Consider the following 27,935-nt stretch of genomic DNA (forward strand, 5'->3'; position numbering starts at 1 on the left):
GGAAAAATGTTTTAACTATTTTTATTGTTAATATTTTAACATTAACAGCACAAAAACCAAAATTTCGGAGACCGTAATAGACGAGAAGTTAAACTATCTTAAACTAGGTACGATTCCCACCGTCACCTTTGGTATTTTCTTTCGCACTCACCTTCGTCATAAAGCTATTAGAAAAAAGTAAACTCAAAAAAACACTACAGTTAAACCACCTATATAAGTAAAAAGCAAGGACAACAAAAATTGGGGAAAAGAAAACGTATAAATTTTCATTTTCAAAACTCTAACTTGCACTTCTACTACTCGTATTTACAATTTCCTACTGTTTGTTCTTATAATTGTTTCATTTTTATATTTATCACGGATGTTAGAGTTTTTTATTATAATTTATTTTTCTATTCGTTCTAGGAATTCAATTAAATTCGTCGGATTCCTAGTTTCAATTTCTCGTCCCTCAATTCCCCTTTTATCACTTACATTTACATTTTCGCTCTTTACATCATTATTTTTCTTTCGTTCATTTGTTCTATTTTATTTGGAAAGTTTTAAAATTAAATTCAAATACACAGTATTAAAAAAATAATTATGATAAAATTATTCGTTCGAAACCAAAAATAAACTCAGATATAACTTTTAAAATTATACATTCTATCCTGGATTGGATCAATAAAATACAAAATTGCAAAACCAGAATAGGACAGAAAATTGATCTAGATCGACCTATCAAATTTACAGTAAAAATTAATTCATCTCTTCCCCCAACTAAACAATGATTTTTTTTTTTAAATGCACAGATATATAAACACTTAAAACAAGACAGAAAGTGTTTGACCGCCGGAAGACAGAAAAATCAATACTAAGAGGATTTATTATTTATTTCCACGTTACTGCGAAATCATCAATTACAAAGGAGACATCATGCTATTAAATCACTTACCCAACAAGATCTATTTACTTGTATGTACATACCTGAAACAAAGAAAAGGGTAAACATTAATACGGTGCGTATTATTAAATTTGCTTAACTTAAATCACTATGATGTATATAAATTATTGTGATTTTTATATATATATATATATATATATATATATATATATATATATGTATACATATATGGATGACAATAACATCATATCACCTGATAACTGTACTCCTTGTACCATCAGTCGGTTTATTAGACCTACGCGGTTCAGTTTCCTTAAACGTTTCACACACATTTCTCATATAAAAGTGACAGATTTATTTGAGTACCTTCTTGTTGTGTTTCTACTCAGACGCCAATGTACCACACTTGCACTGTATATTTTTCTAAGAAATTTGCCTTTTCAAATATACAGGATCAATAATTGTCAAAACATTCTGCAAAAAACGTTACACACACACACACACACACACGCACACACACACACACACTTCTAATGTTTATGTAGACAAGAATTAAAAACTAATTTAACGTGTGTGGCAGAACGTTTTGAGAATTATTGATCCTGTAGATTTGAAAAGGGAAATTTCTTAGAAAAATATGCGGTACAAGTGTGGTACATTGGCATCTGGGTAGGAACACAACAAGAAGGTACTCAAATAAATATAACTACCACTTTTATATGAGAAATGTGTGTGAAACGTGCTCGTTTAAGGAAACTGAACCGCGTAGGTCCAATATACCGACTGTTGGTACAAGGAGAACAGTTATCAGGTGATATGATGTTTTGCCATGATCTAATTTGAACCAAAAAAGCTAAAAGATGGGCAGATCGCTATAAATTATGGACCATTTTGACCACATTACCGACCGAATGTCCACACATACTGTCTACATAAGAAAAAAGTATTGAATCCCTGGGCCATTTAGGACCATATTGCTATCACAATGTAATTGAAATGAAAATAAGTCTATTTTAGACCGTAGTACCATTGTAATTGTAATAATAAAGAAAAACTTTAGATTGACGTAGATCAAATTAAAATATGTCTCCAAAATATTCTTACAACCCAATTTATTTTGTTTTATTTACGTGGAAACGCTTTATTATGTTAACATGCTGGCTGGTTTCTGTGGATTCTGCTCTAGAACTACAGTGCCATTATAATAATAAAGACAAAAAGCTTTCCAGCCTTATGGGTCAAAAATGAAGACACAAAATGTACACATGTCACAAAAATATTCCTATACACTAATTAATTGTTCCATAAAACCGCTCGAATGTGGAACGGATAGGCCGAATCAAAAATTTTCATACTATTCACACAACATGGAAATCTGTGAAAGTATTTCCTATATTTTAAAACTATTTTTTAATGCTTGTCAAAAATAGTAACACTTGTTGAAAAGAGGATTAATATTGGTTTATAATTCAGGCCGAGGAGTGAACCGATTGAGAAGCGTCTTACGTAAATAGCTCCTAATAATACAATATTAACAACTCATGGCTGATACTCGGATCGGTAATTTTAAAAAAATTAAAATACGTGCTCCTGCTCTGGTTTTTGACTTATTTTGCTAAGTTTTAATTACATATCAAGTTATTTCCTGTTTTGATTAATTCTGTACGCAAAGCGTTATCCCCAACATAAAACAAATTTAATTAAAATTCTATAGATGTTGTTTATATTTACTGGTTACATTTGATTAATGAAAAAGGTAGTTGCAATGTTTAACCTTTGTTTTTTTTGTTTAAAATAATAGTTTGTTGATAATAGCCTGAAATTGTTTTAAAAATATACGATCTTGGGGCCGACCATCAAATATTGGGTGTCCTAAGTTAATAAGGCTAATTTAATATGGTTCATTAATCGGGTTGTACATCTCGAAACAAACAATGTATCCAAAAATGAGACAGCCTGCAAAGATTGGCAAATCTATACACCACAGGGGGCAATAACAGCTCCTTCAGCTGACATTAGGAACACTTATTAAATCTACCACCATCTAAAATATTTATACAAGTTTGGAAAAGCTAATGCAGACCACAGAAACAAAGTGGACATAAAGTTTTGGCAGGTTGTTCTCGCCTCATTTCTGAGAGAGTGTCCTCTCAAGTAACACGTTTGCCAGGGATGTACTACCTTATCTCCTTGATCTATTTTAGGATCAAGTGTTCAATGTCAGACTAAGAGTCACAAGAACTCTTAATAATGTTATAGATATAATGCCTCAACCTTATTTTTCTGATTGTTCAAATCCTTGATCTCCCTGTTGGCATCTTGTCATCAGTATTGAATAGATTTCAGGGTTAGGAACGACTCGAACACACATGACTTTGAGTGAACAGCGAGTTCTTGTGTACTGTTAGCAAATCTTAAAAGAGGTTGTACTGACCAAAAATCCTCAAAAGATCACACAGCATCCTAAAAGCATTAGCACGTGAAAATGGCACCTCTTAAATGCAACCAAAACCTCCAAAACTTGGGAAACTAGAACAACTTGAAAATATCTTGGGTGCCAGGACAAAGAAGTTTGGGAGGAGGAACTAATTGCCAGAATAGGATCTTCGAAGCCAACTAACAGTACTATGCCGTGAGTTTACTGTGTCTGGCACCACTCAAATTCGTCAAATTCTCCTTTTGTTTTGAGAGACCACATTCTGAGATTGACTCTATTTTTGATCTTTTTATGCGATTATGCCTAAAACGTATACTTGGTACAACAAGAACAAAAATAGACACCTTCATCTCAGATTGGGTCCACACGACACAAAATGAGAAACGGACGAACTCCATACCAAACGCAGTCAACTCATGATTAAAGAACCTGGCAAACACATTGCTACAGTTACACAGGGGAGACATAGGGCTATATCAGTAACTACCACCTGAGAAATCACCTACACATTGGTATATTCAACCTCATTACTCCATTGTCAGTTATGGTATGAAGAGAAAGAAACTGTATTTTTGGAGAAGGATAAATACCGAAACCAGAAAAAAAGGAAAAGAAAAGTAGAACAATGGAAAAAAAAGAAAGGGAAGGACAGATATGGTTCCCGTGTTGAACCCCAGACGACCGATGTAGCACTTCTTGCTTCTCTTCTTCCTGATGAAGTGGAGCTTCTACCCAGGATTATAATATGGGAGCTAAATAATGCAGTTCTTCCTTCTTCTACCGGAGTTAATTCTTAACCCAAGAAATCTTTGAGTACTTAGCTTTCTTAGGGTTTAAACTACGATTTAAAAAAAAAATTGAATACGAATAACACCTATTCTATTTATCACTTAATTTACAATTCTTTTTAAATTAAACTAATAATAGACCGAAACTTAATAATAGACACCTAATGTCTTTAGTCCCGAATTATCAGGCCTGATAACAAAATTGGAAAGGAACAAACTCACGGGATCCCTCTTCCACTTAGACTGTGTCGTGTCCGCTGGCGCCGGGGTTAGCACCTTTTCTTCGGGGAAACTCTCCGCACCCGTAGATCAACACCACTGGGATCACACCCAACACATGTCACACACATTTTTTTAAATCTTTTCTTGTCCTCGCGGAGATCACCTCTTACTTCGATCATCTATCTCGAACTGACTGCCGCGTGTTTTTTTTCCAATCTCGAACCCGGAGCCCACTAACTTCGAACCCAGTGCCCCCGGGTCAGGATCTTGCAGGCCGGGATAGATTGTCCCGCTGCTATTTAAGTTTTATTAAATTTTTTCCGAGAAGAAGAAAAAATGTAATAGTTTCACTTCATTGCAGCCTTTGAGATTAGATATATAGTCAAGGTGTTGGAATCATTTGCCAAGCTGACCTGCCCGTAACAACCGAGGATAACAGATCACTAAGTCACGGGAAGATGCAGGAAAATTCACGTTGCCTTGGAAACGAGCGGATTTTTTGCTAAATTGCTGCAGTGAAATAACATTACGCTCCAAAAATAAAAACCGTTTAAATAAATCGACACTTTTTGAGAATTTGAAATGTTCAACACTAGCATATTGGACACAGAAAGCCTTTTGTGCTGGCGCTTTTTCTCCCGAGAATACACTTGACGCAGGGTTGACCGTCTTATAAGAAGAACCTATCCTTATTTAGATGAGGGTGACGTGATGGCAATAAATGTTTCAACTTTGAAAAACCTTTTCGGAAAATAGGGTGAATCTGGGTTATTCCCTCATTCTCCATCCTGATCAACTTAGAATGTTAAAAGACGGAAATGAATCAAGTATTTATTTTATATTATACACTCAACGGTACATCACATATATTTATCTATATCACATTATCTTGGAATCTTATTTAAGAGACCAGGTGCTTCAGAGTGAGGTGCTGCATCGAATATTCAGATATCAGACCGATACAAGCCGGCGACCCACAAGGGAGAACTTTGGTACCCATCCTGTATATACCATTTATACGGTTAATTTTTCTATTCATCCCAGCACCATTATTATTATCACCTATATGCGGATGAAACCGCAATTCTGTCTTATAAACTGAATCTTATCCAAGCAAATTCCAACGTCCGAGAGAACAATGAGTTTATCAAAGATTGATGCCAATTGTGGAGGATAAGCCTGAATGAGAAAAGTTAACAGTGAAAGTTTAAATTAAAAAAAAATAAAATAAAATAAAAACAGTCTGGATGTCACAAGGAGCTATCGACTTAACACTAAATTCCCACAGTTAGACTAACTTTTTGCCAAAATTTTGACATTTTTTTGACTAATTTAAAATCCAATTGCACCATTATTTTCAGCGTAAAAATCCTTTAAAATAATGAGTCAAGAGGTATAAGGTCGTATTTGAATTTTGAAGTTGGACAGGGCTTGACGTATAATTTTTCTCCAAAAAAGGGGAAAAATTTGAAACTAGACTAAATATTAAACACGTATTTTTTCTCTTTTTGTTAGTCATTAGTTCAAGAGAAATTCAGAAGAGTCATCTACAAAGGATACCCTGTATGCCGGTCAGTGGCATCTGAAAAAACCTGCATAACGAGGGTAATTCAATGAGCCCCTATTTGCGGTTATGTAATGAAGAGAAAAGCCCAGCCATATTATCTGCCATCCAACAAATCCTGCAAAATTTTGGAAACCATAACAACATGACAATATCTTGGTTGTCAGAGAACAAAGAAGTTTTGGGTAATGCATAAGCAAACAAAACGGTCGTCTGCAAGGCCAACTAAGAGCCCAGAATCTATAATTGGTATAAAAAGACCAAGAAAAGACTCATTCATCTCAGAATGGGGTCACAGAAAACAAAAGGAGAAATGGACGAATTTCAGTAGTGCCAGGCACAATAAACTCATGCCATAGTACTGTAAAATTTCAAAATCCCATAAAAAAGGGAGTAAGTACCGAATGAATCATGTACAACACCCTAGGACCTAGGCAGCAAGCCACTTTAGAGATTATAGGTCACAATTAGTATGTTCATGGTAGGTATGCATCACAATATTTTAAAACTAATTTTATTTTTATTATACTTTATATTTATCTCATAAAATTCTTAGTATTCAGAGAATGCTTGCGGGACATCACCAATGATACTAATTATTGTTTTCAACAGTTAGTAAAGAAAGATTAAAAAAAAAAGGTTTGGTATAATAAAACAAAATGATTTAAGATTACAGGAAGCTCACCACCTAAGCTCGCAATGTACAGAGGTCGCACGCTGATCCGTGCAAAGTCAATGCAATTTACTTTGTTTACGAGTTCAGTTCTATCGCGATATATCGCTTTAACATATTAAATTAATTAACTATCTCATAAAGATTTGTTCAAAATAAATTAATGAATATTTTTATTATAGATTTAAAAATAAAATCAAACGGCCGAGGGTCGTCATTCAAAGTTAACATGCCATGATCAATGACCATAACATCAACAATTTGATAAGATCATCTGATTTAAGCCTAATAAAATAATGCATCCTCTTGGCTATTTTCCTTAGGGAGACGAAAATTTCTAATACCCCCGAAGAAAAAAGAAACCCAGAGCTTTTTCCTCGTAGGAAGCCTGTTCGAAATGGAAATTAGATTCCACACGTATCACGCGACATTTATTTATACGGCGGTGGAAGTCATGGTCCCCATTTTTTTCTGTAAATGAAAATTCCTTGTTACTCGCTTTCTCATTATTACACTGGCGATATTTACAAATCTAAGCCGAAGCTGAAGGGATAAAGTAAAAAAACAGGTGCACGGTAAATATAACCGTGACGCTTAAAAACTAACAGATGTCTTCGTCTTGTTGACATAATTCAACCGATGGTCGATTCTGCCTTAGAGTTGAATAATTTTATAAGCAATGACCAACCCACCAACGTTTTGCAATAAAATAAACACAATTTATATAATTATTATAAATCGATGTGTCCTGAGTTCGAGATCGTTATCTCGACTCAAGACTTATTCAGTTTTGATTCCACAGTTCCAATTTAACTGGTATACGACTCAGGAATCCAGTTGACTTTTTTATGGCCTCATGTGCCAAAGTGGATTAAAAAAAATAAAAAGTACACGCGGGTTATTGCTATTCCAAGAGTCATTAATTCCAGGCAGTCCCACGACTGCAAAAAAATTCATAAAAATCTCAAGTTCTTCTCCAAGCGAAGGCCAGAAAAAACAAAAAGAGAGAAGGGAGCCTTTCAGGTAAAGCAGAATTTACCAAAGCGATTTAATTGCACGGATAGAAACATTTTTAAATTTGAATCTGCGGGCTTGTAGGTTGGCAAGCCTCGCTGTTTATTTTTTCAGAAGCGTTCGGCTCTCGTCATCTTCAGTGTTGGCTTTGCTGCCTTGCCTTCCCTGACCGCCTAAATTGCATATACAAACTACAAAAAACCTCTTCAGTTAAATTGCATATCGACATCTACTACTATATGTATAAATTTGCGAAACTAAAAAATATAAACCAAAAGGATCGCTTTTCAAATGGATGATATTAAGATATTAAGAAAAAGAGATGATATATTTACAAAAAACCAAATAGTTGGGGTTTTAGCTGTGATTAACAGCATTAATTTACTCAAAAGTGTTTAGAGTTATTTTTACCAGAATTACTCAGAACCTATATCAATTAGATAAATATGATGTATAAATCTGTATTAAGCATTGCGTGTAATTAAACAGCTCTAAGAGGTAGAAATTCGCATGCCTGACCCACCAAGAGAGCGAAAACAATTTGCAAATCTAAATCGGATCTGAAGTGAGAAACTTAAAGAAAGACTTAAATCGGGAATGTGTAACCAAGGAGGAGGTCTATTTCCATACAAAGATGACTCAGAACTCTTCTAGAAATACCGCGATTATAAATAACTAGAGGTTTATTAAAGGAGTTTCCGAATAAGGCTAAGAACCCTGGAAAAATGCTATTTTCCTCCTATTAATCGATCGTTTCTTTTTTTTAGATTTTTAAGTCGCGGAGATAACCAGATAACAAAAATGTCACGAACACTCTGGAGATCAAGGTATGGTCTTGAAGAAAAAAAACAGATTCAGTAGTTACTGTCAAGATTTCGACCTATTTAAGGTCATCATCAGGGCACTTTAAAATAGGTCGAAAGTTTGGCAGTAACAACTGAATTTGCTTTTCTTTTCAAGACCATATCTTGATCCAGAGTGTTTGTGGGAGAAAAAGTGGTCGATACTTCTAATATAGAAAAGAAAAAAATTGTTAAACATTAACCTATTTTAGTATTAATTGGGTCCTTTAGAAATAAGAGTACACGGTAAAAAAGCGATCTTGAGTCAAATCCCAAGGAATTCTGTTCGTATGATTCTTTATCGTGTGAGCCATGATATAATCCGAGTAATGCGCGTGGATCTTTTGAGTAATCCGGGTAAGATGACGTTATAGACGGACGACTCCATATGTCTAACAGGCCCTGGAGGTAGTTCCAAGGGAGCTGAAAAAAGATTAGAATTCCCACAGAGAGAACCTCCCACCGTCCAAATAGCTTGAAATAGTAAACCGTGGAGGAACACTTTCCAGAACACAGGGTGGCATTGGAAAGGGCACGATTTATCGTGTCTTTCTACTCTTTCAAGATCTTCCGAACAAAATCGTCTTCTAAAGACAATGAAATATTTTTATCTAATCTAATTTTGGCTCTGGATGAATGGGAAAATAGTTTAAAAATTCCAGTTCTTTATGCTTAATTATTACTTCATTATATCCATTGATAATATATTCAAAATCATTCAAAGAAGCGTTTTGACTTTTATATAGATTTCTCGGCCATGACACAATGTTAAAATTATAACATCTTTGTTGGAGTATTTATATTACCTATCTATATAGATTTTATGTCAACCATTTTTCATGTATAATTATAGTTTGTCTTGTCCCTCAGACGTTTTAAACCATGAGGAACGTCTTTCTTGTTTTGTAAGATATATTGCCGAATTGTGTACATATATATATATACTAACTTGTATATATATATTAAAGAATAAAGTCATATGGTAATAGTAAATAGTAGTAGTTTGTTTTGTTTTGTGTTTGTGTGTGTCTGTGTGTGAAAACTTGACTGGAGGACTGTAAACGAAACAGTAAAAGTCATTTTCTAATTCCGTATTAACCGAATGGATAAAACATAATTTAGCCGGGAATATTAAAGACGTTACAAGATTCAACGTAAATGAAACAACGCAAAATGCAAAATCGTTTGACATATTGCTGACAGTAGTTTTATTAAACTCGATTAACCCCTCTGGGCCCGTTTAATTCTCGCTGTAGGTCTCTTTTTTCCTTAGCACGATTTTCAGTGGGAGTCAGTTGCCAGACGTGTCTGATTCCCAGACCCCCAGGAACAATAGTAGTATCAGTGAATTGGAATGTTTGGAAGCAATGGTCAAGGAAAAATAATGAGCTGGTGTACAGAAAAGTAAATTCCTATATTTAACTATTATTTATTCATTCACGTCAGTACAATTTTGTTGTAGACATAAATATAAGATAAGTAGTATCCTTAGTCATCACACCCCTCTAACTCTTATTTTACAACAAAACTAACTTTTCTTTCTCTCATTTTCTCTAGCTTCCTAGTTTTTTCTAAACTCTTTCTCACTTTTTCACTCATCTGAGAGAGACCTTTTAACATCTCGTCCCCATTCGTTCACAAAAACCAAACTTTTCTTTTACACATTATCTCTACCTACCCATCTATATTTTTCTACACTCTTTCTCATCTTTTCAATTTTCTTTCTCCCTGCAAACACCCTTCTAATCCTAATTTTACAACAAAACTCATTTTTCTTTCGCTCATTTTCTCTAGCTTCCTAGTTTTTTCTAAACTCTTTCTCGCTTTTTCACTCATCTGAAAGAGACCTATTAACATCTCGTCCCCATTCTTTCACACAAAGATTAAACTTTTTTCTACATATTATCTCTATCTCCCTAACCTATTTTTTCTACTACTAGATACTATTTCGTACCTTTTCACTCTTCTTTCTCTCTGTAAACATCCCAATCTCCCTTCTTCACAAAAATTCACTTTTCTTTCACTCATCTTTTCTACCTACCTATCCACATTTTTCTCTCGCTCTCTTCCTTACTTTTTCTAATCCCCCCTCTCTTCTATTCACATTAAAAACACAATATTCTTTCGCCAATTTATTTTTACTACATATCATATTTTTCTCTCCCCATTTTTCTCATTTTTGCAATCATCTTTGACTCGGTAAACACCACTTGCCTTCTTTCTCACGACAGCTCTCTTTTCTTTGTTCATTTTCTTCATATATCCTTATAATATATTTTCTCTTGTTCTCTTTCTCACTTTTTCTCTTCTTCCTTTCTGTAATTATCTGTTTACCACTCTTTCACATAAATACGCACAAACACACACTTTCTGTACCTTTACACCATATCTTTTTACCTGTATTTTCAGCTCACTCTCTTTTAGAATATTAAAACTGGTGCCATCGGCAAGGAGCAGCCATGTGCCACTTGGATAATTTTATGTTTTTTTAAAAACATGTTATTTTTAGTAAATTAAGTTTTCAGAAATTATTATGGTGAACCGGCATATGGCCACTTATTGGGTCTGTCTTCACTCGCGGGTTTGTTGAATTACACCAACGCGTTTGGGCATCGCGTCATTTTCAATAAGGAACTAAGATTCAGGTTCCTCACTGATGATGGCGCAATGTCCAGCGTTCAGCATGAGTTCACCGACTCGCTGACCAACTCCTGTCGTCAACTCTGCATGCTTATGGCATACAGATGCCGAAACGTAACAAATGAAATTTTATTTTGGAAATAACTACCTCCGACTGAAACTGGCTTAAGAAAAATAATGAACGTAACTGTAATTCCTTTTTTCATTTTTAACAAACGGGAAAGTCGAACATCCACTAATGAGCCAAACACCCGATCGATAATGTTTTAAAGTATTGTACATACAAATCAATATAGCCAAACGCTTACATCGTTATTTCCTTTTCAATAATTACTAATGTTTTTGTACCCTTTTAGACCTGAACCTATTGGACAAGTACTTTCTATTTAGGACAGGGTTTCTAAACGCTCCAGCCCGCTTTTGAAACTGTACAATTCAAATTAAGTTAAGTGCCCATTAATCTTTAGAAAGACGCTGCTCATTACAAAGTTTAGTTTGCATGCTTTTGTATTGTACAGTTGTCCGATCGTATTGTATTAAACATTTGAATTGTAGTTGGGGAAATTATTGAATTATTTTAAAAAAAAATTTTTTTTACGAGGGTTCGCAACAGCAGAGGTCATGTAAACCCTCAGGGTGCCGGTGTTTTTGAAAAAAATGCAGGGCCGCTGGATTCGAACCCGGGACCTTCACCTTACTGTGATGAGCGCCGTGTCAACGCCCTAACCGTTGCGGCCACCAACGCCTCCCGTGGAATTGTTATTTTTATTAATGTAAAAACGAACCGTAATTAGTTTTTGATCAGCATTTATTGCTTGTAAATCTAGAAAAATAGTGGCTTATCATGGAATCTATAGTTTGTCTCTATATTATTTCTACTAGGTATATTAATTAATTGGTTGTAACATAAACATTATTTGAATGATGAGTAATCAGGGCATTTATCGTTTTATTGTTTGAGGTCAATGAATCATATGTAATTAGGCCATTATTTATTCAATAGTTTAAACGGTATCGAACCAACCTGTCTCTAATTTCCGGTGATGTTCTCTTTATATCTAAATGATCTAATTAAAGAAATTAGCGGAAGGGTGAATGTAGTTGACATAAAAGTACAAAATTCATGTACAACGATGATATTATATTTACAACCTTTTGCAATTAATGATTAATTCTTTAGGTACTGTGATCTTTGGGGTTTAGGGCTTAATTGGGAAAAATCTAAAATAATGAAATTCAAAATGAAGGGAGGTAAAATGGAAAAAATGAAAAATGTTTTTCTCAAAGCAAAGAAATAGAAGTTGAAAAAATGTACCAAAATTAAGTGTACATATAGTGTACAATTGACTTCTTCCTTGAATTTCGATAGTGTAATTTTCGTGAAAAAATTAGACAAGGCTATCTAAATCTGGGTTTAATTGTATGTGGAAGAGTATTTTAATAAATTCAAAACTGCTTCTAAACTCTAAATTTGAAGTATTTTAGTAACATACCGTCTTGGGTTTCCAAATATATGACCAAGCTACAAATTTTTTGGAACAATAACTTTTCGGCCTCCCTTACAATAGGTCTAATTATATTTTAAATTTACAGCTAGAAATGACTAGTATGTAGTTGTACACCTTAGGATAATATGTCTGAAATGTATTAAAAGAACCTTAAAACTGCCTGATATAGGCTCCTAAAATTTATATATAAATAAATACGAATATATATTTGGTTTTTCATGAAAAAAATTATGAAACCAGTAATGTTGTACATTCAATGTAAGGTTAGAGGAAAATAGATTCATAAATAACTGCTAGAAAAAGACTTTTTTCATAAAATGTACTTCTAACTGGATTATTATCTTGAATATGACAGTATTATGAAAAACTAATCTTGAAAGCAAGGAGTGAACAGGTAAATTTAAATTTTAAGACCTTTCACACCTGATTTATACCATTATGGGACATTACTTAAATTGAAGAAATAAAAAACAGATAGCTGTTCTATTTTAAAGACAATAGCAGAAAATATTTCAAGAAAAGAAGTCAGCGGGCACTGCACTTCGCAATTATTTAAATGGTAGGTATTGGAATTTATTAAATAATTACTAAAAAAAAATGTATTATATAATACTGTATACTGCTCCACAAAAAAAAAAGTGGAGCACATTGAAATTTTGATATTATTTTATTATTATTATTATTATTATTACGTGCTTTTTCTGTAATATTAACACCGATATTTTTATACTTCAGGTATTTATTAAAATATTTGGTTACTGTGAAAATAAAAATACCTCCCAAAACAAAAAACAAAAATAAAAAATCACTTTCGTGTATGAACATAAATAAACTTAAAAACCTTAAATTTACGACTTTAACATACTCCAACACCTAAGCAAAATGAGTGCAATGTTCATAGGTGGAAATGTATTTCGATGCGATTGTAGTATAGATGTTACTTTTTAGGATAGATTATATTTTGCATGCGTGGGGGCTGAAACGACCTACCTGTCGAAAGTCCCCGGAGCCTAACTCAGTTGGTGGGAAAGTCGCGATATCCTGAGCATCTGGCTCAATGGGGGCACTAGCGACCCAGTAGCATAACGGGGAAGATGAACTTCCCTGAGGGATAAACCTTAGAGTCAGCCCTTCGGGGAGTGTCAACCCCCATAGTGTATATTTTACGTGCATATTGTTATAATATTATTTAAGAATATTAATTGTTTGTTCTGTATTTAAAACTTTTAGTTTTAGCTGTCTTGCTGATTTCATAGTGAATCTTTTCTGTGTATATATATTGCTATTAAAGTATATTTATTATTCTAAATTAGCATATATTATGCTGTATATTGTGTACATATATATATTTAAATTTTGTAAATTTGGATTTTCGAAATGTCGTTTGGATGTCGATGGACTTGTGGAAACCGTTGTAGTCCCTCGCTCTCTTTCACACTTTTTCACTCTTCTTTCTCTCTGTAAACATCCCTCTCTCTATTTTATCCACATAAACTAAATTTTCGTTTGCCCATTTTCTCTGTACATCTATCTATATTTTTTCTCGCTTTCTTTCTCACTTTTTCACTCTTCTTTCTCTCTATAAACCTCCCTTCCCCATTCCTACAGACAAAAAACTAAGATTATTCAGAAATCGTGAGATGCGATCTGGTGTAATGTAGGTTTCAGAAAAAAATTTTCTTTATCGTGCCAACGTTTCGATCTTTATTGAGATCATCTTCAGGGCTCAAAGTGTTTGTCTTCTGGGTAATTGTGCCATTCTTGAATGTCGTGTTGAGAGAATGAATATAAAAAAAATATTCTGCATTGTATAAATTCACTTTTTTCCACATCCTACATGTATTTGTTAAATTTAAACAATGTTTGTAAATCCCCCTGAAGATGATCTCAATAAAGATCGAAACGTTGGCACGATAAAGAAAACGTTTTTCCATCACTCCGCATCTCACGATTTCTGAATAATCTTCGACTAACAGTTACTAACCACCACACATTTCTACAAAAAACTAACTTTTCTTTCGCCCATCTTCTCAACTACCTACCTAAATTTTTGTGCCCTATCCTTCCTTGTGACTTTTTCACTCTTCTATCTCCCTGTAAAAACCCTTCACTCACTCCTTCCTCACAAAACAAAATCACTTTTTCTTTAGTTATCTAATTCTATCATGTGAGGACATTGTTTTAATATGTGTCTTAAATTGGAGAAAAACTTACGGGAATGAACTGACGAGTGATATAAAATGGTTATTTTATTATAGCCTTTTATTAAGGTTAAATACTTCAAACAGTTGTCAAATTATCACAACTGTTCAAACTGAAAGGTACAAGTGGAGTATAGCAACTATTTCCATGTCTCAAGAGGCTAACCTGTTTAATAATTTTAATAATTAATTGTTTATTTTTTAAAGACTATATTCTTGAGCAATGTCAATTTCTACCTTGTTTTATCCAAAATCCAAAATTGGGGCAGTTATGTTTACTCTGGTCTAAGATGGTCACAGTTTGGTGGAGGCCCTGGCGAAGCCTTCACGGACCGCAATTATTAGGCTTTTTTTCTAATAAAATTGAAAAAAACTACTTGCATTGGAAAACTGGAACCGGTCAATGTATATAGTTTTAATTTTTTCCTTATTTCTTTACGTGATTTATTATTAATACTGAATAATTCTGAAGACTTCGTGTAATTTCATTATTTTTAATTAATTGAATTGTTTATAAAGTGCTTTTCTTATGTTTCAATATATTCAATATTAATACAATCAAACGGTCTTATAAGTCGTCGGTATTCTTACAGGAAAATAGAATTTCATGATTTTAAACTTCACGCCTCTGACTTGTTGAAGTCAGACCGAAGGCAGACAGGCAGGGATCACAGGTAAGAGGTTCCAACGTGGAGAGTAATAGAAGGCGTCAGGTCGTTCACCTATTTTAACCATCCAGATACACAAAGACGTTTCGGTCGTCTCGTCCTTGTCCGGTGCAGGGCAAAAATGGAGGAATGTGCAACCGGAGTCGGCTTCTCTCTCGGCTCGTATTGATTTAAAGCTCAGACACCGGGAATTCTCTTTTTGTCGGTTTCTTTCGTCCAAATGACAAATTCTACAGATGTTTTCCCCCTTTTAACGATCTAATCCGATTCCTGATCTCATGATAAGTCCCTTGGTCCGATTATCTACTTATTTCCACAAGGAACCAGTCATTAGCCTTCATAATTTGCGAATAGTGACTAGAGTATAATTATGTAATATTATAATGAACAAATTTTCAACTGGAGTAACTGAATAATTAATTTAATCGTTTTGCGAGACACGAGAGCTTTTGTTGTAATGAAGTCACTCAGGATATCACTTTGCCATTGGAACAAGCTGGGGGTGTAGACGATGCCAGGGGTGGCAGATTTACGAGATCTATTACTAAAATAATTGAACTCTCAACTTAAGAACCAAAATCACGTTTAGTATTCTTTTTAAACTTTGTAAAAATTATTTAAAGTTTTAAAAATGGTATTATACATCAATGCTATCAATTTTTTTTATCAATATCTCTTCCCAATCAACCCTAATCACTGCTACATTCTTGTGAGGTACAATATAGATATTAAATACAATTATTTGAACAAAAAACGACAAAATTGCGTAAAAAAGAATCTCATCGTTCAACATTAGTCAAAATAGGGTGTCAGGATGCTAAAATAGTTTACAGATTCATTTTAAGCAAATTATGTTTAAAGAAGGGCATTAAGTTATTACAATAATGCAAGGGCAGGCAATTCCAGAGTGCTAGTATACAGCTCTCTGCATCACTGGCCAATTAGGATGAAGGTGTCCTGCATCCTTCAGGAAGGAATAAGTTGGGAAGAAATCCTTTAAAAAAATACATATATATCTTCCAAAACATTTTTAAATAACTGTATCGAGGATCGGGAAAAACCGTAATAGTATTCCATTATCGTCCTTTCTGTATAAGGAAGAGGAATTCGACGGATAAAAACGATGCATCATGGACTGAGATAAGTCCCTGAAACGACCCAAATCCTAATGATGCATCAAACGCGAGACTGGTTGAGAGCAGAGACTTGCGCAAGGAGATATCCAGTATTGGGTTGCACTGATTGAGAAAGTCGTGAGGCCGGTTGACGTCAGGGCTGCACCGATGAGTCACCAAAAAGTTAGTCACCGTCGGTGAATCAACCCGGCCGTCCTCAGAATTCATTGGTATCAGCCAATGACGAAGTCCGATGAGACCTTTTGCCACCAGTATAGAATTGATTAAAAAAAAGGGTATTTTGTACCGAGAACTTATTACTCACGGATGAGACGAAGATTTGAGGTATATTTGATCACTTCTGGAGGGTTAGTGCTAAAGGCTAATACACCACTACCACCAAAGCAAACAAAAGCCTACAAAATAATCTAGATATATGCGGAAGTAGGTAATTCAGTATATGAATACTTAGTCAACTACCAACTACCAATAGCATGATAGGTAAATTATACATTTTACTATTCTTTCTCACGTTATAAGCAAATCATTATAATATTTAAAATACTTTATCGTGATATTTGATCATAAAAGAGATAAATAGATGAAAAGCATAAATATGACTTCGATCCATTCGGACACTTAACTTCCCATCTCAACTCCACCTTTTGAATTTTTCCCTCCTTTTTGCTATTTTTCAAATGTCGTTAATCTATTTGAATCTCGGCAAAAAATGAAAAGGCCACGGAGAGCTTTAGTGAAGTATACTTCATTTTACTTATTACATTTTATTAGGTTTCGTAGTCTGCTTGACCAAATAAATTCTTTTCAATTAATTAAGGTTTTGGTTGAGATAAAAAAGTCAGCGTAATAATAAAATTCTAGATATTATTGTTCTTCGTATGCACCTACTGCTAAAAAGAATATTAAAACACTTCTTTTAAATAATTTTATAATTAAATAAAGACTGAATATTTTAAAATTATTGTGTTATTAAAGACAAAGATAAAGGTATTTATAATTCGTTCGATCAACCATTTTATACTATTAAACACATTACTGACTGTAATGAAATAAATGATAAGTTTGGGTTTATTTTAAAACGACATTTGACCCTGATTTTTATTAAGGTATATTTTTTATTTCAAAACCCTTCAGAATATCCAAAAATACTGATGTTCAAGTTAAGCTACGACTCGAACCTCGAGATGGATGGACGAATAATGTGGGTCAAACAGCCAACTTTAGCATTTTAGCATCCACAGAAATGATTAGGTTTGTAAATCATTTGAAAATTTACGATAAAAATAAAATAAAATTTACGTTCAAACATCTGTTCCGGATTTGGCCTAATTGACGAAGAAAATTCAAAAGATCTCTCGGGGCCAATTGATTGCTAATAAACCGCGACTATATAAATCCTGAGATAATTGAATATCTGTGTCCGTAATAATTAGTAATAGTAACTTGTACTAACCATGAACCCGAGATCAAAGAAAACAAACGAGTTTTGGAGATGAAATTTACCGCCTTGAAATTAGAAGCGGTAGATGCTTCTAAACTACTAGAAAAAGTCTAGCTTAAAAGTCTAGATCGTGACGTAGGTTTTAGAAAACATCTCACGATCTCCAAATAATCATAAAAATTGAAATAATTATCTGGGTTTTTGTCAAATTTCTACGAGCATTTATTGTAAGATTACGACAAGGAAAATTATTGGCATTCTGGACAAAAAAACAATAACTATAAATTCTGTCTCAATAAACTCATAATTTTCCAAAATTAGCGACAAGTCTAATTGTTGCTTAAATTTGATCTATAAGGATTGAACAGTCAGGCGATTATGGGATCATTAAAAAATTACTTAACAGCTAGCATATCCACTGAGCTTAATTCAGCAATAATATTTATTTTGCTAGATATTGTTGAATATTATGTTCGTTGAGTTTGTATAAATTGAAAATTGTTCAGTACACAAAATAAATGTCATGATGGTATAAATATTACATAAGAAGAGTTCATGTACAATGAAAAATAAATTTATTGGGTTTGGAACAACGTCAAAATGGATTTTAAATATTTTAGTACAAAAATTAATTAATAAAACGAATATTGAATTGCCAAACACGTTTTTGACACATCCTACCTCTCTCTCTCTCTCTCACACACACAAACACACACACCCATACGCACGCTTTTTATTTCTCCCAATCTCGATCTTTCATTCAGGCCCTTTCTCGTTCTTTCTTTAACACTACTGGACTCGCTTTATTACTCTCTCTCTCCTTTCTTCGGTTCTTTCTTTTCTCCTTTCGCTCTTTACCGTGCTCTCTCTCACTTTCCCGCTCTTTCACTCTCTCCATTTCTCGTTCAAGCCCACCCATCTTTGCGATTTCTTTCTCTCTGTTTCGCTTATTTCCTTTATCTACCTTTCTATATTTTTTTCTGACTCTCATCTTTTCACTCTTTTTTTTTCTACTAACATCACTCTCTCCCTTTTAGTCACATAAAAACTCACTTTTCTTTCACTCATTTTCTCTATCTAACAATCTACATTTTTTCTTTCGCACTCTTTCTCATTTTTTCACTTTTCTTTCCTTCTATAAACATCCCTCTCCCCTTCTTTCTGGCACAAAAACTCACTTTTCTTTCGCTCATTTTCTCTATCTATCTATATTTTTTTACTTTCCTTCTCACTTTTCACTCTTCTTACTTTTTGTAAACATCTTTCGCTCCCTTCTTTCATACAAAAATACTCATTTTTCTTTCGCTCATTTTTCCTCTCTCTCACTTCTCTTTGTCTGTAAATCTCTCTCTCTCTCTCTCTCTCTCTCTCTCTCTCTCTCACTCTCTCTCTCACACACACACACACACACACTCTCTCTGTCTCTCTCTCCTTCTCCCTCCCTCTCACTCAGTCGTTTTATTATTTAACATTTATCGTTACTACATTTTTTCGATAGGGCTGATAGTCTTTAACCTTGTGAAATAGGTAGCTTCGTTAAGTATCCCAATATTAAAAATTTAGGTATTACTTAAATGTAAATATAACACAGAATCTACGTGCCGGATCCACAATATGTTGATATATTAAAACTTAATTTATTTTTAACATTATACATTGATTTAATTGAGCAGACATTACTGTGCTTGTAATTGCTTGTGGAATAGGTGGCTTGTAAATCGCTTCTTTGTGTTCCCCCCAATTATAAAAATTTAGGCATTATTAAAGTGTACAATATTAGAAAATAAAATAAGCAGACACTACGGGCCGGATCTACAATATGTTGATTAAAACTTAATTTTAATTTATCTTCAACAATATTACGTTGATTTAATTGAACAGAGAGAAGAGTATCGACCTTAAAATCCTCTCCTTAAAGTACACCAATAGGTACAAAAATAGGTATTACTTAAGTGTACAATATTACACCCAATCTACGTGCCGGATCCAAATTATGTTCATATGTTAAAACATTATTAACATTATTCAGTTGAGCAGAGAGAAACGCATCTAACTTAAAATCCTCTCCTTTAAGTATCCTAATGTAAAACATTAGGTGTAATGTATGAATATATTACAAAATAATACACTTACGCACGAACAAGTGCATATTTTATGCCCGAGGAAACTTTTAATTACGAAAACACACACATATTTTAAGTCAATTTTGTCATGCAAGAGTAAAATTACTGTTGGATCGGATGTTAAATTAGGTTTTTATGTGAATTCTATTTAAAAAAAATATTTCTACGGAAATACATCTGACATAAATTTGTATCATACTAAAGGAGAAATTTCAAAAGCAAGATTCCCAGTACTTGCTAACATTTTTTATAATATACTTTAATTTTTTTTAAATACAAAAATCAGATACATAGTACTACAAAAGTACACGACATGGATAACAAGCGGGAGTTAACTTAGCATAAAAGTGAAAAACATAAATAAAATGTAAAATATTAAATTAATGTTACATATTCTAATGAATAGTTACATATGAGAAATAATACAATTATATCATTTAAATGAACATAAACAAAACTTAACATTCCTTAGCCAGAGGGGAAATAAAATAACTTTTTTATTTTTTCCCCTCTTATTTGAAAATGATAAACTGTTGAATCAATTGATACCGGTATAGCCAAGCATCGCGTGCGTGGCATGCCATGGATTTACAGTTTGTTTCGTTTTCACCGCAACACCGGGTGGCCCAAAATCATGAGTCAAAAATTCAAGATCTTATAGGAAATTGAACGAGCCTTATAGGAAAACCTTGTCGGTGATGGAATTCACCGTCAAATTAGACCAACCCCAGTCGAATTGACGAAACATTCCAATTTTGGCAAATTTATTACTTGTCACACAAATCGAAAATCACTGTTTTCTAATGGGTATCATACATTGAGTGAGTACGATAAATCTTGGAATTTTTTTATCAATTGGACTGGGGTTGGTCTAATTGGACGCTGAATTCCATCACCGACAAGGGTTGTTTCGGAACATTTTTTAATAGGGGTGCATCTTTTGAATTTATCGATAAAAATGCCAGAAACTGTGAATGTTTTGAGCCCCTCCCCCTAATAACTGAAAAATCACGAAAATTAAAAATTTTCAACCAATCAGGATGGTTTTAGTCTCATTCGATGCTGATGCACTACGAATGTTGTTTCGAGTTGTTTTATTGTAGAAGTAGATGTTTCTTATTTTTTCACAAATAAGGTCAGAAAACTTTTTTTAAACCCTACCACTGTACTGGCTTTCCGGGCCCAGGTTTATAGGACACCTTTTTTACTCCATTTCCTATAAGATTTTGAATTTTTGACCCATGATTTGGGGCCACCCAGTATGTATAAATGTGAATGAACTGCATGATAAAGGGCGTATTTTTCGCCTTCAATAAGACGTTACATGAAAAGTTTGGGTAATTGGAAAATTCAATTTGATATTTCCAATAAAAGTCTTCCTTCCCTTAGACTAACTTGATAATGGCTGCCAGGCTTCATGAACGGCAATAAATTAATTATTTAACAATTTAGAGAAAGCAATACTATAAAAATACAAATAAATCTATGTGCCTAATTAATAAAAATAGGATTGTAAGAAATTTAGATCGAGCCATATAGAAAGTGGTTGGAAACGTGGGTGCAACTAGGCAGTAAGAGAAGAGACCGAATTAAAAGATAATTGTCTTAATTATGGATTATTTAATTGAGAGATTTTAAGGGATAATCTGTAGTCAGTCATGCCTGGAGGAAAAGGGAAGAGTCATGCAATCGAGCAAAAGTTCGGCTTCCTTTTGGAAATTGCTAATTCATCCCCTATGGAAATGTGAGACTTAAGGGTTGGTCCATGTTAGGGTCAAATAAAAAAAAAAAAAATTTTGAAATCGTACTAAACCGAGGGAGCTACTGGTGAAAATTCGCCACACCCCAAAGCCCGTGGTTCGGGTAGATGTCGATCGGGCTCCCGGGTGATAAAAGTGAGCCCCCCCTAGGGTGGGGATGGCTGAATGTGTTCACTGCGAATTCTGGGGAGGATGGCCGGATCTGTACGGACTGTGGTGCCCGATCGCCTCACATCCAACGCAAGTGCACCACCGTGGCACGGGCTACGTTACACAGCAACGCGCTAGAAGGCAGCACGCTCCAGCCGCCACGTGCCCAAGTCTGACCGTCTGAAGACTTGGAAACACGTGGCCCCCGGCACTTTCTCAGTTTCTTTCCCCTTGTCCATCGTCTGTCCTCCTCCGGTTTACCTTGACCACGCCTTAATTAAACCCGGTTGCGGTTCCCTACATGACAGAGATAACTTTACGAGAGAATTTTTGCTGTACTGCAAATTCTCTATAACATGCCATCAATCTATCTGTCTATAGGTGTTGTATTTTTTAAAATATTTACATTAAGCATAAGTTTTTATAATTGAAATACTTAAAGGAGAGCTATGCTTTTGAGTAATCCATGTTCATTCAAAAGTATAGATGTTATAAGACAAATTAAACGTTAACATATCAACACGGTGGATCATGGGCATTGTGTTTTAGTTGTATTTTGGTAATAAAAACCTTATGTAAATTTTTCTAGTTGAGGCACTTAAAGGAGAGGATTTTACAAGTGAAATATCTATCTTGAGTACTCACAGTCTACACTCAGTTAAATCCATATAATAACATTAAAGACAAATTAAGTTTTAACATATCAACTCAGTGCATCATGCACATTGTGTTTTTTATTTTTTTATTATAAAGTAATAAGTAAAATAAGAATATAAAATTCCATTGCTCACAATAAGCTTCAATTAGATTTATATTCTTCTGCAGCACAAGTAGGTGGTCTGCAATAATCACAATGTAGAGTAATATTTTTATTCTCATTCCATCAACCCTGTATCAGATCTGCACCCACATATAAAAAATGCAAGCTGCTCACCAGACCCTGAATCACTGAAGCTGCAGAAGAATACAATTTTTTTAAAGATAGTAATAAATTGGGACAAAATTCTCTTATAGAAAAGCTTAAATGTAATGCAGAATGATGTAAGGAATCAAAGGCTGCAGAATATAAATTTTCATATAGTGGTACTTAAAGAAGCGGATTTTAAAAGTTTGCTATGTTTCTGAATAATGAATAAATAGTCAATTTAATAAATGTAATAATGTGGACTAAGTAAAATGACAATTTAAAGATGGTGCAATGCTGAAACAATTGACAGAGCAAAGTAGCAAAGTTCAGATGACTATGATTATCAGAAATGACCAATAAGGTAATTCTTGTTATACAATAAGGCTATTACACAATCCAACTATTCTTTGGGTATCATGGACGAGGTGTCAGAAGGACTACAATACTTTTTCCAAATTATTCTCAACTAAAAGTCCAAACGCTATGCTGGGATTCAAACTCAGGACCACTAGCATGTCACTCTTGACTCAGGCCAAATGACTTTGCCATGTGTAGCAAGAGGAAGTACAATTTTATTTCTCCTTAGCAAATTTTCTTTTTCTTTGGAGATTGCATTGAACATTAGTCATTTTAGTAAAATTATAAACCCAAAAAATTTATTATTTTTCAAATAATTGAAACGTAATTAAAAAAGGTTGGTTTAAACAAAAACTCTTAATTGATAAAAATATTGATAAATAATAATTAAAAATAAAATATATTTATATAAAAAATAAGGTCAGTTGATCAAAGAATATCTAACAGAACAATTAGGGTAAAAGATAAATATAATATTTCCTTATTTTATCTTTTTCATCCTGTTTTGAATGAAGGTGGAAACTTGCTAAACAAGCAACTTATAGCAGTGATATCAGCAAACTGTGAAAGATAAATATTTTTATATTATCTTCAATTGTGAAGCCACAACTGGAAGTCATGAAAAAGTCTAAAAGAAAAACCCAAATTTAAATTAATACTACCAATTAGTGGTTCCAATTGGTGGTAAAAAAAGTAGGACCGTGGAATACATTTCTGAAAATTGGGAATCCAGAGGTGATATAAGCCCAAATCGTGCGCCCTTTCAGGGTCAAAAACAAGAACAAATCTCATAATCAAATCAGTAAATAATAACCTATGATAATAAAACAATAAATGTAATTACTTCCAGGTTAAAAAACCTATTTCATTTAAACAGCTACCGCATTAAAAAAAAAAAAAAAATTAAGATAGCCTGCATATGTATTAAAACTTTTTAAATTAATATATAAATTTTCCTGAGGTAGTAATAAAAAATTACATGAGTCTCTTGTTGCTTTTAGTAAATGAATATTTCTCTGTTAACTTGTGCATTGATTATTGCAAAAAGTAAGTGACAAAGTTATGTACTGTTAAGGTATGATACTAAAAAGCAGGGAAGCATGCAAAATGAAAAGCCTGCAAAATTGCAAGTTACCTCTCCTGATGAGTAAACTTGTGACTCTCCTCAGAGCTTCACGTGGCGATCGGTGGAAGAATTTCGGGGTTAGGTTCGGAGGTAGGGTTTGCGGTTTTCTTGCTGGGTCCCATGGGCCTGATGGTGGTTGGTGAGTACCAGGGCTGAGGCCGTGGTGGTTGAGTCTGTCTAAGTGTTCGACGGATGCAGGTCTTGGCTGACGATGGCGAGGATACCAGCCTCTTGCTGGTCCACCTGCCAATCTGAGCAACTCTGCTCCTGTCATCGCTTCATTCAAACTCATACCTAAAGACGACACTTTTTATTATCTAACTATACAAAATCAATATAAATATAATTTAACATTTATGCCAGGGCAATCAGTAGGACAACAGTTCTGAACATAACATGATTTTCAATTTTGGCTTATTTTAAACTAGAATTGATAAACCGTGCATATTTTTATTTAATTTTACAGCAATGATAACATTAAATATTAATTTATGTCCATTTATGTTTAGTGGTCTAATTGACCATATTATTTATTTCGATTAATTATTCTTTTTATGTAAGGTCTTGGTTGAGATGAAAAAGTTAGTGTCATGAGCGGGATTCGAATCCACATGAAAAATGGCAAAAAGAGGGAAAATTCGAAAGATTGTAGATTGAGATGGGGAGTTGGTGTACTAGTCGATGGAAATCAAGATAGCTCAAGTGGTTAGAGCAGGCATATTTAGCTGAAGGTTGTGGATTCGAATCCCACTCATGACACTAAATTTTTCATCTCAACCAAGACCTTATATAAAAAGAATAATTTAAGTATTTATTGCTAACGACTAAAATAACAAAAAGGAATATATTTTGGAGTGGAATATTTAAAATGTTAAAATTGCCCTCCTGTTTAATTATTAATCAAATATTCAGTGTAATAGTAAATCTGTTTTTTGATAAACTGATTGTTTTCTTGTTTAAAATTTCAGGTTTATTTATTCATTTTTAACGAGGGTTTGCGACAGCAGAGGTCCTATCAACCCTTGGGGTGCCAGTGTTTTTGGAAAATTGGAAAAGAAAGTCTTTTTTTAAGTATGTCGGATTTGGATGCAGGGCCACTGGATTCAACCCGGGATCCTTCAGTGAGAAACGCCGTGTCAACGTCTAAACCATTGCGGCCAACGATGCTCCTTTTAGGTCTAGTTTTTAATAAAAAATGTAAAACATTTTATTTTTATATTTGTCAGCTTAAACCTATAAAAATTATGAACAATGGTTTTAACTGCAAAACAGATCAACTAATACACAAAATTTTTGATAAAATTAGTTTTTGTCATCTACCAATAAAATACTCATATTATTTGAACAAAACTAATGGAATTAGTAATTAATTTAAGCTTTATTTTTTTTGTACTGAGTATAATAAAAATAATCAAAACAGTTGATTTAGTGATTCTGGATTTTAGCAAAATAATAACTGCCTTTTTGGTCAAAAGTTGTCGATTTTGTCCAAATTTTGATCTTTTCTGATCATCCTATCTGTCCCTTTCCATTTATTAATTTCGTTTTGTCATTTTATTCAATATGTCAACTGTTGAGATTGTGCAATCATTTAATCATTTGCTCCGTTTCTAAAGGAAGTTGATGATGTTGAAGGATCATAGAAGGGCCAAGAGACTACAAATTAGAGTTCCTGTCATACAGGAGGGCTCAATGCACTGGTGTCGTGGACAAAGAGTCAAATACTTTATAATATTTTTTGTACTATATTCAATTAAAATGCCGTGGGCTCTACTGGGTTTCGAACCTCGAACCAGAGTAGAAAATACAAGACTAACCAGTTCGCCACCTTCAAAATAGGTCATCTAATTTTAACCGCCTTTTGACCCTTATATGATCCTTCATCATCGTCATCACCATCTTTATGCTGTGGGTCGACCATTCTTTCATCATAAAGGCAAAAGTCTTTGTATTATTGTTTTGAGTTTTTCTGCATTTTCAGTCTCATCTAAATTAGTAACGTGTATGCAGTGTAAATGATCTGTATGAAATGAAAATTATTTGTGTGGACTAGTGTTTGGTTTTATATTAATGTTTTTGTTGAATAAAACGTGATTTAAGTTATAGTGAAGCAACTAATGATTCTTTTAGTCATGTAAATAAAATTTGATATATGATAAATCAATCTTATCTAATTATTAATTAAACATCATTAATTTATAATTAATCTTTGATATCAATTGTTTTGAATACTTTTTCATTTGAATAAATAAAGTTAAGAGAAAAAATCCCAATTTCCATTTTTTAACAATATAATATGCCATTTCCTATATAAATTTTATGAATAACAATAAATGAAGTATTTCAAACAATTTTCACAAAGCTAAATAGAGATAAAATTGATTTTCTCAATACAAAATAAAATTGTTTGGAACATTATTAAAACCAAAACATGTCACATTTTACTAGATAAAGAAGAAATTATAAACTTTTTGCAAATATTAACATTTATTTGAAACCATTTTAATTATTTAAAAAATATATTTAATATCTTAATAAGGAATGACATAGTAATGTAGAAATATTTGGTTAAAGAGAATTAATGTTCCCAACATTACAACTAACATATAACAAGAAATTAACAGTTTAAATCAAATTATGTCATGGAGAACGAAAAATAATAAAACAATTCTTAACAAAAGAGAATGTTTTAAATTGCAAAATAGATTAGAGCAGAAAGGATTGACAATTTTAATAATAAATACTACTGACTACTCAATTTTTAAAATTATAAAGTTATGAATGAAAATACAGAAATATTCATTTAACCAAGCAAAACAAAGACAAAAATACAAAGCTTAAATCTAATTTAAAAATGACTAGACATCGAAAATTACAGAATGTGCTTAAAAAAGTGTTTTATTAAAAAAATCTAAACATATCTAAATTAGACTATGACAAACAGTGAGAGATAGGGGAGAAAGAGAGAGAGTGACAAAGAGAAAAAAAAGAAGTTTTTCTGGAAATATTCTTTTTATTAGTTGGAAAAGTTTAGTATTAAGCAAACCTTGGCATTAGTAAGTGATTAGCATTATCATCAAAAGCAGGTTAGTTTAATAAGTATTATTTTTATAAACAAACTGATAATAACAAAAATTGCTGTAACTTCGATTTCATTTAGTATATTTAAGAGTACAAGGCAATTTATTTGCCAACAATGCTAATATATTTTAAATAATTAATGTGCGAGCAGCATAATTTTACAGATTTTTGAAAATAATAATCATTAAAATTTAATTTGGCAAAAAGAAATATTTAAATAGCTTGATTTTTTAGAGCTTCCAAGACAAAAAAACAAACAAAACAATTACATGTAAAGAAAACTTTATTTTGTATTTAATTTTTTGGTTTTAATATATTAATATTTTGCTAATGTTTTTAAAGGGACAAGGATAATTAATTTTATTTCTTAAATTTTTAATTTTTCAACACATTTCCAAATTACATCTAACTTGA

General features: G+C 33.1%; 1 protein-coding gene across 9 annotated transcripts in view; it reads right to left on the minus strand.

Annotated features, from left to right (window-relative positions):
* LOC106665612 overlaps positions 1–27,935 on the minus strand; it is a 370,792-nt gene that overhangs the window by 34,750 nt on the left and 308,107 nt on the right. For 5 of the 9 annotated variants that reach the window (XM_024227020.1, XM_024227018.1, XM_024227023.1 and 2 more), the window contains 2 exons: positions 24,450–24,734; positions 935–966 (listed from right to left, as the gene is read on the minus strand). The exons of 2 other annotated variants lie outside the window; for them this stretch is intronic. In XM_024227020.1, coding sequence (XP_024082788.1) covers positions 935–966; positions 24,450–24,734 — 317 coding nt within the window. The remainder of the gene's footprint in view (positions 1–934; positions 967–24,449; positions 24,735–27,935) is intronic. 2 more of the 9 variants (XM_024227021.1, XM_024227019.1) reach the window with 1 other exon arrangement.

The sequence above is a fragment of the Cimex lectularius genome, unplaced genomic scaffold, assembly GCF_000648675.2.
Source record: "Cimex lectularius strain Harlan isolate CLEC.00 unplaced genomic scaffold, Clec_2.1 scaffold104, whole genome shotgun sequence".
In the NCBI taxonomy this organism is placed as follows: domain Eukaryota; kingdom Metazoa; phylum Arthropoda; class Insecta; order Hemiptera; family Cimicidae; genus Cimex; species Cimex lectularius.